At 36.1% G+C, this 20,000-nt stretch overlaps 1 protein-coding gene across 4 annotated transcripts in view; it reads right to left on the bottom strand.

Moving 5' to 3' along the window:
• Positions 1 to 20,000, bottom strand: part of LOC106880214 (myosin light chain kinase, smooth muscle) — a 133,330-nt gene that overhangs the window by 38,054 nt on the left and 75,276 nt on the right. For all 4 annotated transcript variants that reach the window (XM_014930073.3, XM_014930076.3, XM_014930074.3 and 1 more), the window contains exons 2-4: positions 6,498 to 6,591; positions 2,657 to 2,860; positions 553 to 694 (exon numbers count right to left, since the gene is read on the bottom strand). In XM_014930073.3, coding sequence (XP_014785559.1) covers positions 553 to 694; positions 2,657 to 2,860; positions 6,498 to 6,591 — 440 coding nt within the window. The remainder of the gene's footprint in view (positions 1 to 552; positions 695 to 2,656; positions 2,861 to 6,497; positions 6,592 to 20,000) is intronic.

The raw sequence follows: 20,000 nt of genomic DNA on the forward strand, positions 1-20,000 counted from the left end.
TATTTTACTTATATAATGTAATGATCGCATCTATTATTACTCAAGTACACAAGAACAAGAAGGAAAAGTCGTGGTGGTAGATAGTTGCTATCATTTGTTTTTTTCAGTATTTCAACTAGTATCTAATTCTTATGAGTTGAGAACCCTCCTAGATTTTATATTACAGATGTGTTACCCGTCTGTAGTCCTTTATCATCACGATTCCTCCCTCTGTAAACTATCATTTCATAAAAGCCTTTATTTTTCCACGGAGGTCATAATATCGGAAAAGAAAATCTGGGACTCTTTTTCTGAAAATAGCTATCTTCCGAATTCACTTTATCTCATGTGGAAAATGAAAATGAAAAAAATACATAGAAAGGAAAAAGAAGTGACAAGGCAAGAAGAGTGGAGAGTAAAAAAAGAAAGGGGAAGATTAAGAGAAGAAGGGAGAGAGAGAGAGAAAGAGAGAGAGAGAGACAGAGAGAGAGAGAGAGAAAGAGACGGAGAGAGAAAGAGAGAGAGACGGAGAGAGTGAGAGAGAGGATGTGGGTGAGAATAAGAAAAACATACTTTCATATCCAGGTGTAAAATATTTTTCGAATGTATGAATTCAACTCCTTCACAGATCTGTCTGAGGAAAATCACACAGGCTCTTTCCGTCAAATAGAAATCTTCATTGATCACACGTTCAAATAGCTCTCCACCAGAAACCCTGAAAGCATTGAACGAGATATCTATCTATGAGGACAGTAAAGAATGAACGTCTAAACATACATAATTTTCGATCGACGAATGTAATTAATATACTATCAATAAACAGTATTTAGTGAAGTGAACGCTTCCCGAAGGTAATTTCGACAGTTCTATGACACTTTCCTCTCTTTCCCCAACACACAAATATGTGTGTGTGTGTGTATATATAGATACATACATACAAACATACATACAAACATACATACAAACATACATGCATACATACATACATACATACATACATACATACATATATACATACATGCATGCATGCATACATACACGTGCAGTGTCCCAGAATTAACTATCAATTTCACTGAAATCGGACAATTCTTTTAGAAACTTACTTTTATTTATGTTTATCATTAATATCTATTAAAAGTGTATAAATAATTTAGCTGTAGAAACTCTGCCAAATCAGCTTGGAGCCTGGTGTAGCCATTTGGTTTCACCAGTCCTCAGTCAAATCGTCCAACCCATGCTAGCATGGAAAGCAGACGTTAAACGATGATGATGATGATGATGAATTCTTATAATTTTATTTTCATTCCTATCGGATCCCGCTTATTCTGTCCATGGTAGCTTTAAAAAAAAATTGCCTGCAATCACTTTCTCTACCCCCGTCCCCCAAGATGGAGCAATAGTTTAGCTTAACTTGAACGCATTCTGAACGCATTCTGAAATGCTTCAAAATGTATTTCGCAACAGTAAGGATAGATTTTAAATTTGCAGGGATACAGACGGAGCACATTTTGAACATTTTAAATGAAGTTTTGACGTAAGATTTATAAATCTATTTGTTTTAGGAGCATAATTAAAAATATAAACTTCTGTCACTTAAAAAAAAAAATTGCACGATTTCATGGAAATGGATAGTTAATTCTGGGATACCATGTATGTATGTATGTATGCCTCTTTTATTTTTAATTATTATAAATCTTCCACTGGGGAGGGTGCCGGTTTCCAACAGAGATAGAAGGCTATATCTTTGGGATGTAAACACAGACAAATTCACATTTGATACTTGAGAAAAGTCTTGCATGTTTTTACTGTTCCACTCACAGATTGCACTTGTAATGTACGAATCAGCCGGTCGATTTCTCTTTCTGAAAATCCCAGTTTATCCAGATTCTCCTAGTGCTCCAGGTATTATTGTTGTGAATATGAATTCATAGTCTGGATATAGAAGCTGGAGGTTTCGAAGCAGTTGTCCATAGATATCCTCTTTCTCTTTGATTTTCAAAGATATATTTATATCTGAATGGTAGATGACCTCTATGATGTTACATACCCTTGCCTCTCCGTCCCAAACAACAATATCAGGCCTGTTATGTTTACACTTCACAGCAGTTTTGATGGGAATATTCCACCAATATTCCATAACAGGGATTTTCTAAGTTTATTTCAGGACAGTCTTTTAAGCGGATGGCATTGTAAATTGTTTTAGCAACAATATGGTGTCGCACAGGGAGGTAGTACCGAGACGACATTTTAGGACAGCTGCTAATCACATGCGTGATGTCTTCCACGGAAACATGACATAGCCTACACATGCGGTTGCACCTTGGGATTATAAGAGCGTCAATGTCTCTGTTGTTCACTAGGTACTTTGTGGCAATCTCTTGTTCCTGGATTGCAAACGTTCTGAGTTCAAAGAGCAACTTTTTCTTTCTTCCTCTCTGGATCGATAAAATAAGTTCAGTTGAACACTGGGGTAGATGTAACCGACTTATCTTCTCCTTACTGGCCTTATGCCAAAATTTGAAACCAATATGTTGATATCTTCAAACATGGCTTTAAGCCTAAGCCTAATCCTAATCATAAATCTTACCCCATTCATCAATTTGATGATGATGATGATGATGATGATGATGATGATGAAAATAAACAAAATATAAATAGACAAAAATTAAATACTTACAATTCTAAGATGAGACAGAATTTATCTCTTCGCTCGTAAGCATCGTACATTTGCAGAAGTCTGGGATGACGAAGACTTTTCATTATATCTATCTCATTTCGAATATCTTTCCGACCTTGCATTCCACGGACACTCAAAAATTTGGCTGCAAACTCTTGGCCAGTTTGCCGTTCTGTACAAACTTTCACCTCGCCAAACTTGCCCCTGTTGGGTTTAAAAGAAAGAGGAAAGAGAGGAGAAAGGGGACAACAAATACAAATCAATTCAAACAAAATAGGCTGTTTACACGAGTAAACGTGTACATGTATATATGTATGATGTCTATCTATCTATCTATCTATCTATCTATCTATCTATCTATCTATCTATCTGTCTGTCTTTCTGTCTATCTATCTGTCTGTCTGTCTATCTGTCTGTCTGTCTGTCCATCCGTCTGCCTGCGCGTTGATGCCCCTAATCAGGTTGCCTCAATTTAGTTTAGACTTGCATAACTTTTTAACTCTTCTGATATATTCAGAAGAAATATTTTCTTTCACCTTGATGGTCAGAATCTTACCTAGTTGTAAAGCACCAAGATACTTGTAACCTTCTCCGTTCCCTTCCCTTATCCACTCATAATTTGGAAGTTGTACTCCACTGCTATCAACTTTCCGCCCTCTTCTCGGTTCAACAACAGAGCATTTCTCTGTACCAAATGCCATCTGGGTGCCTTGAGAGAAAATTCGTACGTACTGAATAAAATAATCCAAGTGATCTCTGTTATCACCGTAAAGTTTCAAATCATCCATAAACATTAGATGATTGATTGGTCTCATGTTTTTCTGCAGCTTGTGAACCAGCTCCCACCTTTCCCAGAACAATGGAGGGCGGTAACAGTAAGGGTGACACAGAGTCTCCTTGAAAGATTCCTCTCTTTATGTCTACTTGTCTAAATACTCTTCTATTTGTTGTGTGTGGGTTGGACTGCTGACATTTAAATGTCTTGCTAGAACATTGGCGCAACACTATGAATTATATTATAGTGCAGTACTTAGGTACAGTGTGGGGGCGCGTGGCTTAGTGGTTAGGATGTCAGCATCATGATCGTAAGATTGTGGTTTCGATTCCTGGACCGGGCGACGCGTTGTGTTCTTGAGCAAAACACTTCATTTCACGTTGCGTCAGTCCACTCAGCTGGCAAAATTGAGTAACGCTGCGATGGACTGACGTCCCGTCCATCTGGGGAATACATACGCCATTGAAACCGGGATACCGGGCCCATGTGCCTGGCTGGGCTTTAAAAGGGCGCATTTATTTTTTATTTATTTATTTAGGTACAGCCAAATATACCGAATTCTATTAAGAGTTAAGTATCTTGATCACGGACACTTGTACATAGAAGCAACTACTCGGTAGTTACGTCGACGACTATTGACAATTAAATGTCATTCCCACGGACATGGTACAGTGAACATACCACACTGTGGAAAGCTACTTTAAATTCGGTGAACTAAATTCTAAGAGTTAAGCACCACCGTTGTGTACACTGATTGTCAACTATGTCACACACTGTGATACTTTCTAGCAATTAGGTGGACCGAGTTATTTATAAGTGTCTGGATACGATATAGAGAACATCACCACCGTGCTGTGTTTACTTATTACTAAATAGACTGAGCAGTTAAAAGTTAACCGACTCGGCCATCAGTACAATTATGTGTATTGGATTGTAATGCAGTGTTAACTTACAGCTTAGTAGAACGAACTATTGAAAGAGAGAGAGAGAGAGAGAGAGAGAGAGAGAGAGAGAGAGAGAGAGAGAGAGAGAGAGAGGTAAGAGCTATTGATATTACTTTGGGATTTATGTTATTCTGCGCTTGATAGCTTATCTACCTATTGACTCGGTTAACCGCGGTTCATATCGAAACCACAATACGACGTACAATAGTCGTTCGTGACTCACCTTGGTGACGCACTTAAATGAATAAGGAACAATAGACACGTTTCAATACGTTCTAAGTTAACACAATGGATAACATATAGACATATATATTTAATCACTGAAAAGAAAATCATTCAAGACAACCAACGTTTGCTAAATATTTCCCATTGAAAACACTGATTAAAATCTGGCAATGACAAAATACTTTGCTATATTTAGTTGTAAACAAACATTAATGTACAAAAGGAAATGGGGTAAGGGTGAAAGTGAATGTGCGTTATAAAATACAAATTTAGTATTTGTTGTGAATGTTGTGCTAAAGCCTTCAAAAGCTCCTCGCTTTCATTCCCACTAAGTCTTATACCATTAATTTCTGCCACACAAATCAGCGGTATAAAAACATTTAAAAGTTATTAATATGGTGCCGTGCATAGATCTCTTATTTATCAGTCAGTCAGTCTGTCTGTCTGTCTGCCTGTCTGTTTGTCTGTCTGTTTGTCTGTCTGCCTGTCTGTCTGTCTGTCTGTCTGTGTATCTACCTGTGTGAGCACGTGCATATACAGTTGTCTATCTATCTATCTATCTATCTATCTATCTATCTATCTATCTATCTATCTATCTATCTATCTATCTATCTATCTATCTATCTATCTTTCTATCTATCTATCACTCGATACCATCATTTTTCATTTACTGGCAATAATTTCATCTCTCTGTATATTCTCATTACTGTATCTACCTTTCTTATTTTCATTTGAAGAACACTTAGAGTGAAAACCGGTTGGAATGTAAGGCAATTACAACAAATGTGCATTTTTGTCCAGTTTTTTACACACACACGCACATACACACACATAGAGAAAGAGAGGGGGAGAGAAAAAGAGAATGTATGATGTATATATGTATGTGTGTTCGTGCACTCGCAGTTTGTGAGTTTTCATTCCTTATTCTTCATCCGTCCATCCATCCATCCATCCATTCAAATATGGAAAGGAATCTGTAGCTTTTTATTCAATCTCCATAACTAATAATAAAAAAAAAACTCTCACATCACACACCGACTCTGAATTTTTAGCTTAAAACCTATTAGTGCCCCAATTTTTTTTTATTTGAGTTATTATAAATATCTTTTTTTATACAACTTTATCTGATACTAAATATATATAAAAAAATTTATTACAATATTTGAAAGATACTCCTGTCTTGATGATTAACTAAAGATATCTCAGAAAAATACAGGTGTTGCAGAAATATGATGGATTATCCTTTTGGTCCTAAAAAAAGGACCATGGGCGCTGATGGGTTAAAAACCTTAATAGTAAAATTGGAAATCTTTACTGAATCCTCTTCAGGTATCGTTTAATGTGAGAAAAAAATAATGGTGACAGAACCATTATTTCTATAATACGTACAGATCACTACCTAGAAATGTGTTCAGTCTAAATGTTTTTTTAAACTAGTGTTAAAATTTATTAGTATTATGTTTAATGCAGTGAGTATGAAAAACTCATTAAAAATATACAGTGAGAAAGAGACAGAATTAACTCAATGATTAATATTATTTTAACTATTTTGGTATGTATGGAAGACAACTCAGAGCATGTTTTGATCTCATTAGGTATCTTCACCGTATTTGACAGCATCACTAGCAATATGTACAATAATCTATGATTGCAAGGATGATAATTAGCATATTTCAATTACTTAGAGACTCGATCAGTATGGAAAACATTAGTTAAGTTGGTTCTCTGAATGAGCCAAAAAGAATTAAAAATATCACAGGCTTAAAATACATCGACTTGGAATAGATTAAAATTTTAGAGAACGAAAAATGTCATGAAATCAGCTGAGTTTGGTCTGATGTGTAGAGTTTGAAAACAGTATTAGTTTAATAAAAATTCAGCAGTTGTTATTACATACCTACCCAAAAGGACGTCCGAGATTTCATAATTGTCTGTTACCCAAAGGTCAGTTTTAATTGTAACACCGGAGGCGTCGAATGTATTTTCAAGTTCTGAAAGTGAAATAAAATATATATTAATAAACTGCTTCGTAATATTTTCAACATAATCTCAGTTTTTAAAAATATATCTGTGGCTGCTGTTTATAACTGCAATTAGCAAATTGCTGATACAGAGTTTAGACAACGTAGAGGAATACAAATGCATAAGGCAGAAAAGGAATGTCAATCCCAGATACGTGTCTCTTCAGATATTTTCTATCCTGTCCATCGAAACTTAATAAATTTAGCATGATGCTGAAGGAAAGGTTGCAAACTATTAGCAATTATAGCAAACTGTAGTTACTATTAGCATTCATATAAATACCCAGAAAAATAAAACGCGCCATTCACAGACATATACATAGACGACGAGAAGAAAGAATCTTCGAATGCCTGATAGAATGCTTTGCAGGATTCGTTCTAGCTCTCTGAGCTATGAGTTAAAATTCTGCCGAGGTTAGCCTTACCTTTAATCCTTCCGAGGTCAATAAATAAAATACTGTCCCACACTGGGGTTGATTCATCTATTTCTCTATAGAAGAAGTCCACAGTGTTCGGTTCTGGAGAAGGATGGGATATGCCAGGCATTTAAACTGCCCAAAACACACTGTGCATCACGAAGGTGCTCCAACGACATCCTCGCTTACGTACATATTGGCCTTTACAACTAAGGGAAACTATGCAAAGAATACTTTAGGTGAGGAAGACAGATTAACACAGCTTTGTTTTCAAGTACCAGCTATGGTCCCTACAGTTGGATATTAGGGCTCCGTTAATTAAATGTAACCATGGTAATATAGATATATTATTTTTTATCCAGAGAAAGAAGGCGGTTTGGCTTAAAATTTTCGAAATCCTGAAAACTGAAAGCATATGGGACTTCCTTATCATACAAAAACGACAAGGCCTGGCTTTCTGTCTGTTACTACGACGAGTGCTCTAGTAGAATCGATCAGTGGAAAAGCCTGCTCGTGAAATCAACGTGCAAATGGCTGAGCATTCTACAGACACGCGAACTCTTAAGGTAGTTCTATGGGAGATTCAGCGTGTCATGCATGAATGAGAAAAAGCTGGCCCATTGAACTATTTTTTCCAGCTGAGTGGACGGGGGCAACGGGAAATAAGCGTCTTTCTCAAGCTGGCACCCTATCCGCTCAGTCATGCGCCTTCACACCGAACAGCAACCGCAGATAATAACAATTTAGTTGAAATTAAAAAAAATGAAATGGTCCTCCAATGATTCATTCTGATAATCCCTGCTTTAAATAGGTTAACATTAGTCAAATTATTATTTTGCTCTGCGGATGGTGCCCAAGAGCAATTCATTCTCTGCATATTTCAACTTTCCACACCTACCAATTTATAAAAGAGTCCGAGGAAGAATTGTATAAGTTCAGCTGTTTTGAGGTGCGGAGTCCCTAAAGTTTCGGACCCTTGCTCACCATCTGAGAGAGGAAGACAATATGGTGTTGTCATTTTCGATATAGGAATATGCATGTATGTTTGTATGTATGTATGTATGTATGTATGTATGTATACTCTCACGTATATAGACTAGGGCAACTGACCTGATATTATTATTTGTGATTGGAAGATAAAGACATGGCTAGAGAGAAACGCTAGAACCGCTTTATGCGCATGACTTCAGAAAACGTACAAAAGAAATATTTGCATATGAAATTTCATTCTGATAATTATTTCGACAACAGATTATATACCAACAAAGCATGATTGAACATGGTTTCTCCGAAGGAATATAATCTTCAAATCTGCATAATTGCAAGGATGATGATAAAAATTTGCATGTACGTTAAAAATGCAATGCTTCATCATTCTCGTTATCTAAATTCTTGAATGACGGCTTTGTTTCATTATTAGAATATAGCTTTTCTGTTGAAAGAATTCAGATTATTAAAAAGAACGTTAGCACACATACATGAATGCATACATACATACATACATACATGCATGCATGCATACATACATACATAATACATATATACATACATACATACACGCACATATATACATACATACATGCATACTCAGATATACATACTTATGTACGTCCAGCATAATGTATGTGTTGTTGACATGTGTAACTCTTTCGAGTAAATTTAGTTATTGCTAAATTAATATTAGTGAGTATATACTCATCTGCATATATATACATACATACGTACACACACACACACACACACACACACACACACACACACACACACACACACACACATATATATATATATGTATGTATATATATATATATATATATATATATATATATATGCAGGTGAGTATATGGGCATACTCACTGATACTGACACACACACCATTGGTTTCAGGTCAAGAAAAATATCTTAATATCTGAAACAATTTTTCAAGCCGACCACATGGCGGAATGGTGTTCGTCTCCATTCCTCCATGTGATCGACTAGAAAAATTGTTTAGTTTTTTTTTTTAGATATTTTCTTTACCATAAAACCAATGGTAGCCTTAATACACAGATAAAGAAAGTTTATCCACCGGTGCTGTGTTGAGCACTCATTCTCGTCGTTCGACATTTACGCGCGCGCACACACACACACACACACACACACACACACATGCTTTCGGTGCGAATGGCTTTGTTATACGGTGCCGTGTTTTACAATACTGTAAATGATAACAATACTATAATATAAACTTAAAGCTTATGGCGGCCACCGTGCAATGACTAAGGAAAAAAGTCTAATATATATATATATATATATATATATATATATATATATATATATATATATATATATTTATTTATATAAGGGCATTACTATACAATAACGCCTCACGCCATGAGGGACTCTAAGGTCAGACTACTATAAAAAGCACATTTTTACCGAATGCGAGGAAATGCAACTCTCAAAGCCAAAAATGTGCTTTTTATGGTAGTCTGACCTTAGAGTCCCTCATGGCGTGAGGCGTTATTGTATAGTAATGCCCTTATATAAATATAAATATATATTTCGGGAATAAATGATGGATTTTTTCCCTTATGAGGTTTTTTCACGCTAGCTACTTGATAAATTCTTGTAAAAGAATTCGTCCTATTATTGAATTTATATATATATATATATATATATATATATATATATATATATATATATATATATATATATATATAGTTCAAATGTACAACAAATAAGAGAGAGACAGGTGAAGGAAAAACAAACAAGGTGTATTAGTTTGACGCTCAGGGAAAATGGAAAAGTCTTTGACGTGTTAAGTCTCTTCGACAGAATGGAATAAGGACAGAAAAGGGTGAGAGAAAAGCGCGTCACGATTAACGGTTCCACTTGTCGAAAACTCAACATCCATTCATCCATCCATCCATCCATCCGTACGTACGTATGTATGTATGTATGTATGTATGTATGTATGTATGTATGTATGTATGTGCATGTGTGTGCGTGCATAAATACGTATATGACCGTGTTATGGAGTTGTTGCATTTCTGCAACCAATGCTTTGATGTGGAATTCCGTTACGCAAAACGTATTTCTATTGACTTCTGAGATTATTTCGAAAACAAAAGGAAGAGATTAAGAAATACGTTATGTGTTACAGAATGCCGCATTACAAGATTTTCTAGAACGCAGCGTTTTTGTAACGTGGGGGATTCGTGTATATAAATACATATATATGTATATAAATATACGATAAAGTGAGGAGCGTATGTATTTAGTAGACGTACATTTAGTCCCGGTGTTAAAAAGTAGGAACCTCGTTTAAGCCACAAACTTCCCTTATTGTGACCAGACAAAGAAATCACTCTAACTAGTTTGAGCTTTTGTTAAAGCCTCATCAGAGATCGATCACGCATTCTTCGTCATGAGAGGAATAGTGCTTTATCGCTAATTTTAGTATACGCCTGCTCTCAATCTAATTTAGCTCTGATATACAACTTTCTATGACACTATATATATATATATATATATATATATATATATATATATATATATATATATATATATATATATATATGTATATATATATATATATATATATATATATATATATATATATATATATATATATATATCGTCGATGTATCATATATCCGAAAAAGAAGTACACTCTGAAACATAGAGCAGTAATGTTTTTATAAGTAGTTTATAAGAGCTTAGCTTCGTGAACAGACGCGTTCACGGAGCTAAACCCTTTGTGGATGCGAAACCATTGGTCACTCTATGACCGGACATAGACTTAACTACTACCACTACTACTACTACTACTACTACTACTGCTTCTTCTTCTTCTTCTTCTTCTTCTTCTTCTTCTTCTCCTCCTCCTCCTCCTCCTTCTTCTTCTTCTTCTTCTTCTTCTTCTTCTTCTTCTTCTTCTTCTTCTTCTTCTTCTTAACATCACTATACTAGTACATATGCATGCATATGCGTATTATTCTCTTAATATATATAACCGCCTGTTAGTAGATATAAAATCTGTTATATAGACACAGTAGCATATTTACGAAAATTTCAATAGCCGTGACAAACTGACAATCTTCTCAGCCATCCAATGCATCGCTCGTAGTCAACCGCCAGAACGAAAATCTAATTAAACAAAAAGCATCTGATGATTATCAGTATTATTTATCCGACAACAATCTGGCATATACGTACATACATACATACGTACATACATACATACGTACATACATACATACGTACATACATACATACGTTCATACATACATACGTGCATACATACATATACTGGTTTCAAATTTTGGCACAAGTCCAGCAATTTGGAGGGAGAAGGTAAGACGACTACATCATCGGCCCCAGTGCTCAACTGGTACTTATTTTATCGACTCTAAAAAGTTGAAAGGAAAAGTCGACCTCGGAAAAATTTGAATTTAGAACGTAAAGATGGATGAAATGCGCGCGCACACACACACCACCGTAGGCTTCTTTCAGTTCCCGTCTACTGAATTCACTCACAAGGTTTCTGTTCGACCTGAGCCCATAGTAGAAGACTGACGATATAATATGTGTATGTGTGTGTGTGTGTGTGTGCGTGTGTGTGTGTGTGTGTGTGTGTGTGTGTGTGTATACGTATGTATACATATATGTATAAAGTGTTACCACGATATGGACCAGAATTTACACTGGTGGCACAATTGCTTTTTAAGAGTCGTTATCTTGCAGACCTGAGGTCTTTCTCAAGTATTACTAGAAAACAACCAGCCTCCTTCCCCATACACATTCACTACTTAAAGGCTGAGGGCATCCCAATAATCTTTTCTGATCATTTGTTGGTGGTGGACCTCCGAACACCAGAAGCAAACGATCTTGTAAATTGTGTCGTCATGAATCACTCACTATATTACGTTAGAATGAGGTCTCCATAGTTAATCGGATCTCTAATGTAATTTTCATGCACAGACATAAAGTTCTACAAAACGTTTTTTCATTACCATAAATCCGAACGTTCCAACCGTAAGAATTAAGTTAACTTCTATACGATAGCTGTAACGAGTCTAGGAAATTTATCCCCCATGGACAATTAACCCCGAGGTCAACAAATGGGGATTTAAAACTTCTTGATATATTGGAGACGGGATAATTAACCAGGGGGGGGGGTAATTGTCCTAGGGGGTAGTTGTCGTCAGGGGTAATTGTCCTATGGGGGTAATTGTCCTGGGAGGTAATTGTCCTGATACGGCTATAACACTACCCGCCTAGCGAATGTACACCCTTACTGTCACTAGCTTACTAAGGCATTTTCACTTTCTACTCTCTGTCTTTCTCTCATCAGTGTACCATACATCCTCTGCCCTCCTCCCCCACTCTATTGACCTGTATCTCAGTGCGATCGACCCATTGGTTGCGTCTTCTTTGTATGTTCTTTAGTCCCTACTTTTCTTATCTCTGCAGCTGACATTTATTTACTACCTATCCCCCTTTACCTTCTTTGTCTCAACTGCTTACTACTGTCTGGTATCTTCCACTCTCCTCTATCTTCGGTAGATGTCCCTTTAATCTTACTCACTCCATTATCTTCATGACCTATTCTTTACTGTATTTTTTGATGCCACCAAATGCCATCTTATAAGCACTAAGTCCACATTATTTACTCCACCCTTCTCCGCCACCCCATCATTCTCTCGTTACTCTTACTCTACTCCTCTTCGTTAATCTTCTATTGAAGTTACGTATTTATAAACACTGCTCTGTATTAAGTCATTTACCAGAATCTTCTGATGTGAATAACATGATTTCGCTTCACATATCACAGTTTGTTCCATACACCTACGATATTTTGGCACTATATTACATAATATACATGGTTGTGACATCAGTAATTGTTCATTCGAAACAGCTGTAAAGATAAAACTATTACGTTATTCCTTTTGCTTATTCGTATTCGCAAATGTAAATACATTCAGTACGCGTACTTTTGTTTATCAGCTGTTTTTAAACTTATGCATGTATGTATGCATATATATATATGTATGTATGTATGTATGTATGTGTGTATGTATGTATGTATGTATAACTGTCTGTATGTGTGTGTATATGTATGTATGTATGCATATATGTATGTATGTATGTATGTATGTATGTATGTATGTATGTATGTATGTATGTACGTGCGTAGGTACGCGTGTATAAGACGGGTTTCGACACAGTTTCTACCTACCAAATTCACTCATAAAGTATGTCAACCCGAGGCCATAATAGAAATTATTTGCTAAAGTTTCTACGCAGTGGGACTGAAACCAAAACTACGAAGTTTCAAGGCAAACATTTTAACTGTACAGACAATTAACATTATTCTTTTAGAATCTACAGCATTATGGGGTGACTAGTGTACTTCATTTGCTGATTTCACACACACACACACACACACACACACACACACACACACACACACACAAAGTAGAATAATAATTTATGGCATAGGCACAACATCACAAATTTGAGGTGGAAAATCAGAAAAGTCGATTATGTGAAACCAAGGACTTGTTTGCTAATTTCGTCGCTCACCCGATGGAACCGGGATCGGGCTGTTGCCGAACGGTACTCCATTATCTGATGCGAAGCGCGCGGTGCATGTCAAGCGCGTAGACGAGCGCCGATGTAACCGATGCACAAAAGTTAAACGAGAACAGTGTTGGTCAGGGTGTTTGACTGGGGTCGTACGTCTGTCAAATGGTAACGCTCAGCGAGGACGAAAACCACACGTGGAACAAAAGGGCCAAAGCTCGCTCGATCTCGATTTTCTTACCACTTTTATCGATCCCGAAAGAATGAAAAACATAGTTGATCTCTGTGGGATTTGAACTCGAGGCGTTAAAGAGCTGGAACATACACTGTAAGATATTCTGTTCAATGCTACAACGATTTTGCCTGTTCACCATCCTTGATAGAAGAATTATATTAAAATTAATCTGACGGTGCGCTAAATGTGATAGGGCACCTACTACATTTGATAATCACTATGAAATTGTTGAACACGTGGAGTCTCAAGCAGCAGTTATCGTAAGGGAGTTAATCACTTCTAGAAAAGTCTTAAATCTTGGCGGGGTGAGAAGTTTGAATTTTAAATTTAACAGTGACGAAGAAGATGCACGGTATATATATATATAATTTTTAAAAAAATCATTACAAAGATTCTAAATGTTTTATTATTATTCATGTATTTCACTTTATGGAAATGTTAATGTAGGCGAAAAATTTAACCCTCAAAATAGATAAAAGACGGAAAAAGCACATGATTTTCCTTGAAGTCAAATAAAAAAAAATGTGAAAAGAATACCGAATAGAATGAAGTTAATAAAGCGTCTTGCAAATCTAAGCTAAAACTCTCACCACGTAGAGCGTATTATTTCTGGATTATTAACTTATAAAATAGATAGTCTTTAGGTTGTTGACATTCAGATAGATAACTACACATGTTTACATAAACTCTGTTATTTTATTCCGTAAATGAGACTTAACATTGGTATTTCAAGTATGTATGTATGTATGTATGTGTATATGTATGTATTACCGGTTTCCAGCAGAAGCTGTAACCATTCTTGATTTTGTAAAAGCATATGTGTATCTAGAGATGTGTCACATTTACCAAATAGCAATTGAGATTAGTTCCATACAAGAACGGGGGGGGGGGGGGGAGATAATGTGAAGAATTTGTGGCTGTGTGGTAAGAAGCTTGCTTTCCAGTAACATGGTTCCGGGTTCAGTCCCACTGCGTGGAACCTTCAGGAAGTGTCTTCTACTATAGCCTCGGGCCGACCAAAGCCTTGTGAGTGGACTTGGTAGACAGAAACTGAAAGAAGACCGTTGTATATATATACACACACACACACATACACACAGACACACACACACACACACACACACACACACACACACACACACACACACACACACACACACACACACACACACAGATATAAATGGAGGAGATAGGATGTTAACATCTTATCTCCTCCATTTTTGACAAATATCATTGGATTTGTAGAACTTCATTCTATAAATTAATCATACACTTAATATACTAATACTTCTTTTCATATCTATGCCAATTTACACCAGTAAACTCTCAGCAAGGTATGAAGAAATCTTTTTTGAAATCTTTTTGGAAACCACTCCAATTAAAGGACGAATGCACATGTGTATATGTATATGTATATATGTGTACACGCACACACACACACACACACACACACACACACACACACACACACACACACACACACACACACACACACACACATATATATATATATATCTGTAAATATTTATCTATTTACTTGATATCGAAGTCTCTTTCATTCTTTTGTTGTCTTCTCATTTCTATCTACCTATCTATCTATCTATCTATCTATCTATCTATCTATCTATCTATCTATCTCTATATATATATATAAAAGTTTTATAATATCCTATATATATATATATTTACTTGTATAGATTTATATGTGTGCCTGTGTTTGTCCTCCTGCTATCGCTTGACAACCGATGCTGGTGTGTTTATGTCTACATAAATTAGCGGTTCGGCAAAATAGACCGATAGAATAAGTACTAGACTTACAAAGAATAAGTCTTGGAGTTGATTGCTTCGACTAAAACCATTCAAAGCGGTACTCCAGCATAGCCTCAGTCAAATGACTGAAACAAGTAGAAGAATGAAAGAATAAAAGAATCAAAGACTCTGTCAAAGAGAACGATAGAATAAATAGTATGACTTAAAATAACTAATTGCAGGGGTTGATTCTTTCGACGTCTTTAAGGCGTTGCCCCAGCATGCCCGCGGTCTTCTGATAGAAACAGATAAATGATAAAAGATAAAAAATGTCCGAGAGCAGAATATGACTGGAGATTCGGTTAAACGTCTTATTATAGCGTCATAAATTATCATGTAATAAAAAGTTTAAACAAATCTCTCAATTTATTTAGCGCTCGAATATTTACTCTATAATTTGTTGAAATACTAGCTTAAAAGCTGCATTCTGTGCGGACTTTTCAGCTAGTTCCTGCGGAAGGCTAACTGAGCATGCGGTCCAAAACTGAAGAGAGCTAAATAGCATGACTATGATACGTCTATGTGGAGGCGCAATGGCCCAGTGGTTAGGGCAGCGGACTCGTGGTCATAGGATCGCGGTTTCGATTCCCAGACCGGGCGTTGTGAGTGTTTATTGAGCGAAAACACTTAAAGCTCCACGAGGCTCCGGCAGGGGATGGTGGCGAACTCTGCTGTACTCTTTCACCACAACTTTCTCTCACTCTTACTTCCTGTTTCTGTTGTGCCTGTAATTCAAAAGGTCAGCCTTGTCACACTGTGTCACGCTGAATATCCCCGAGAATTACGTTAAGGGTACGCGTGTCTGTGGAGTGCTCAGCCACTTGCAAGTTAATTTCACGAGCAGGCTGTTCCGTTGATCGGATCAACTGGAACCCTCGACGTCGTAAGCGATGGAGTGCCAACAACAACAATACGTCTATAATGACTATATACCCCAGTGGTGTTTGATCAGAAGTTAAGGACGGATGAGAATCAATTCTGTGATGCAATCATTCTATTGTTCCAGTCCTAAGTTAGCCAATTTGTCCCAAAATTCTTATCTCGCCGTAAAATTAATGAAGCGAATGCCATTTATCTCTCCCTTCATCTCTGACGTCATCTGACAAACGCCGAACAAGATGGCGTGAATCAACCAAGCTTTACCTGCTAGAAATAGCAACCCAAATGCTTTTAAATCAGATCCCAGTGCTGGATGTTCAAGAACCAAATGAAGGGTAGATTTTCAATCCCGGGATCATCCTGATACCTAAAAGGTATAATATGTCTATGTAGAGCAAACGTAGACCGAGTTACAGGGGTCCCAGACGGACAGAAAGAATTTCGTTTTTATTAATATAGATGTATAAGATGCTGTATATAATACAAAACGAAATTAATCTGTGGACAAATTGTTTAATACTTGATTGGATGTTAGGTATACATGGATCTACATGGAGTTCTTAGCAACGTTTAACAGTTGTACTGTCTCATTTGAAATAGCAATTTATCAACATACACAAACATCTGCGCGCGCACACACACATGTATGTAGATACGTATGTACATGTATTGAGTATACTCTTCCCTTGTACAAACACTTTTAAAACTGTTATACATACACACATATCTATATCTCTCTCTCCCTATCTATCTATCCAAACACATACTGAGTGTGAGGGAAAGCGAGTAAAGAGAGACAATATGGTTAAGTTGTACGCACATGCATACACATACACACACGTACACACACGGTGAATGCTGCTTATTATAATCACAGGCAATATCATCAAACGATTATTGTTATCACAATAATCGACTGCCGTATACACAAATACAGAAACACAAATACACACAAATAGACCCCCCCCCACTATATATGTATGCATGCATGTATATATGCTTGCATGTATATCGGCATGTACTTATGTATGCATGTGTATCTGCTTGAATGTATGCATTTATTTATGAATGTATGTCTGCATTTATGCATGTATACATATTCACTCAGGCACATAGGAGTGAGAGGTGAAATGGATATGTTTCTGTTGTTTTAAAGACAAATAAGAGTTGAAGTGAGAACGGATGACAGCAGAAAGTAAAACGATACTGGTTGGCTGCCAACCACGATTTGGCATGTCCGGGTTGTTCACAAACAACAGTAACTGGATCTGATGGGAAAAAGAGTTTAGTCCTTAAGTAATGCGTAGGAAAGCATTAATAGATACACACACGCGCATGTGTTTGTATGTATGTATGTATGTATGTATGTATGTATGTATGTATGTATGTATGTATGTTTATACAGATGCATATACATGCATACATACATATATGTGTGTATGCTTGTATATACAGTATATATTTATATATGTATATGTATATACATGTATATGCATCTACATCTATCTATCTATCTATCTATCTATCTATCTATCTATCTATCTATCTATCTATCTATCTATCTATCTATGTTTATGTATATATATATATATATATATATATATATATATACACATATATATATTATTATTATTACAATGCATTATTATTTTCCAGCGAAATAAAGCAATAATTGGTACCTTGTGCCACTATTTCGTCTATATATGGATATGTAAAGTGATGAACACATACATACATGCATACATACATGCATACATACATGCATACATACATGCATACATACATACATACATACATACATACATACATACATACATACTTTATGCTGACAGCTAAATGTGATTAAGAGCTATAACAGTATAGCAAAATATATGTACTCAAACCACTACTATATCTGAATGTTTTACCTAGTTTAGGGGATTTTGTTTTCTTGAAACAAGATGTAGAACACAATATATAAGCTGTATCATTGGTTGTACACACATTCACGATGTATGAATAGGGCAAAATTTGATGGCACAGCCTGTAAATTATTGATATTCGCTAAAATCTACAGAAATAGCGATACTTGATGAGCCATGTCTTATGCGGCCCGCTTTTAGAAAAAGGTTACCCTTGTCTGGTCTATAATGTTATTTAGACTGCACTGATAGACAACACCCATGATATTTTTGCAAGGCTTTCAGGACGGGTGGAGAAAAAGGCCGATTTTAACAAGGTACCAAACGGCTCCGTGGTCGTGTTAAATAAGGTGGCAGATTTAATCTCTCAATCGAGAATGTGTGCGGTCCTTCTGACCTGACCCCGAATAGTTTCTGTTTCCCGCAATTTTGCTCACAGTCGTGGGACATCGCTGGACTGTGGTACAAGATATTTGCCTATGGTCCGCGCAGTGGGTTTGAACTCACAAACTTTTTAACCAAATGGGCATGCCTGTGATCATAATTCGCTACTTTTTCAGAAGTTAACTAGGGAAACAAGTGGCTTTTAAGATCAGGTTAGGCATTTTTTAAGTATCATATTATGAGTTTGAATGATCTTATGTCTGTACTTGCGAGCGTGCGCGTCTATGTGTGTGAGTGTTTGTGTATGTGCATGTGCGCACGCATGTTTGTGTGTGTGAATTGTGCGCGTGTGTGGGTGAGATTCAACTATGTAGCTTCTAGCTAAAACATACATCCTAAAAGCTTATACTTAAAAAACACTTAAATGGCAAGCCAAAATATTTCAGTGATGATCTTTAATATTTCAAGTCAAATATTTCTATTAATGATATTCAGCTAACTCTTTCTGACATTCTCGCATGTACAAACTACACGGTGAGGCTTCCGCTGTTTCTGTAAGACTGCTGTGTATGTATATAATAACACGTTTCAATGCAACTGAGTATCTGATTGTGTCACACGCACACACACAGACACAGACACAGACACATACAGACACACACACACACGCACACACACACACACACACACACACACACACACACACACATCATGTGGTCATGTGATCGATCAGATTAACGGATGTTGTTAAACATTGCTAGTTACAATGCGCTTTTGCATTGTTTTAGCTTTTGAATATTGCCACACACACACACATGTATATATATATATATATATATATATATATATATATATATATATATATATATACATACATGCATACATACATACATACATACATATATATATATATATATATATATATATATATATATGCCTTATATAGATATGCATATATACACATGTATATAGATATGCATATGTACACATATATACGCATATATATACAGATATACATACGCATATATATGCATGTATATATAATTTCTATAGAAAATCTGTAGAGATAACCCAAACAAGTAAGAATGTGTATACAGGATTATGTATATATAAACATGTGTACATAATGCAATATAATTAACCAATGTTTCTTTTTAATATTTATATAAAACTAGAAGGATATTT

Source organism: Octopus bimaculoides, chromosome 7 (genome assembly GCF_046866305.1).
Source record: "Octopus bimaculoides isolate indiv1 chromosome 7, ASM4686630v1, whole genome shotgun sequence".
Taxonomy (NCBI): domain Eukaryota; kingdom Metazoa; phylum Mollusca; class Cephalopoda; order Octopoda; family Octopodidae; genus Octopus; species Octopus bimaculoides.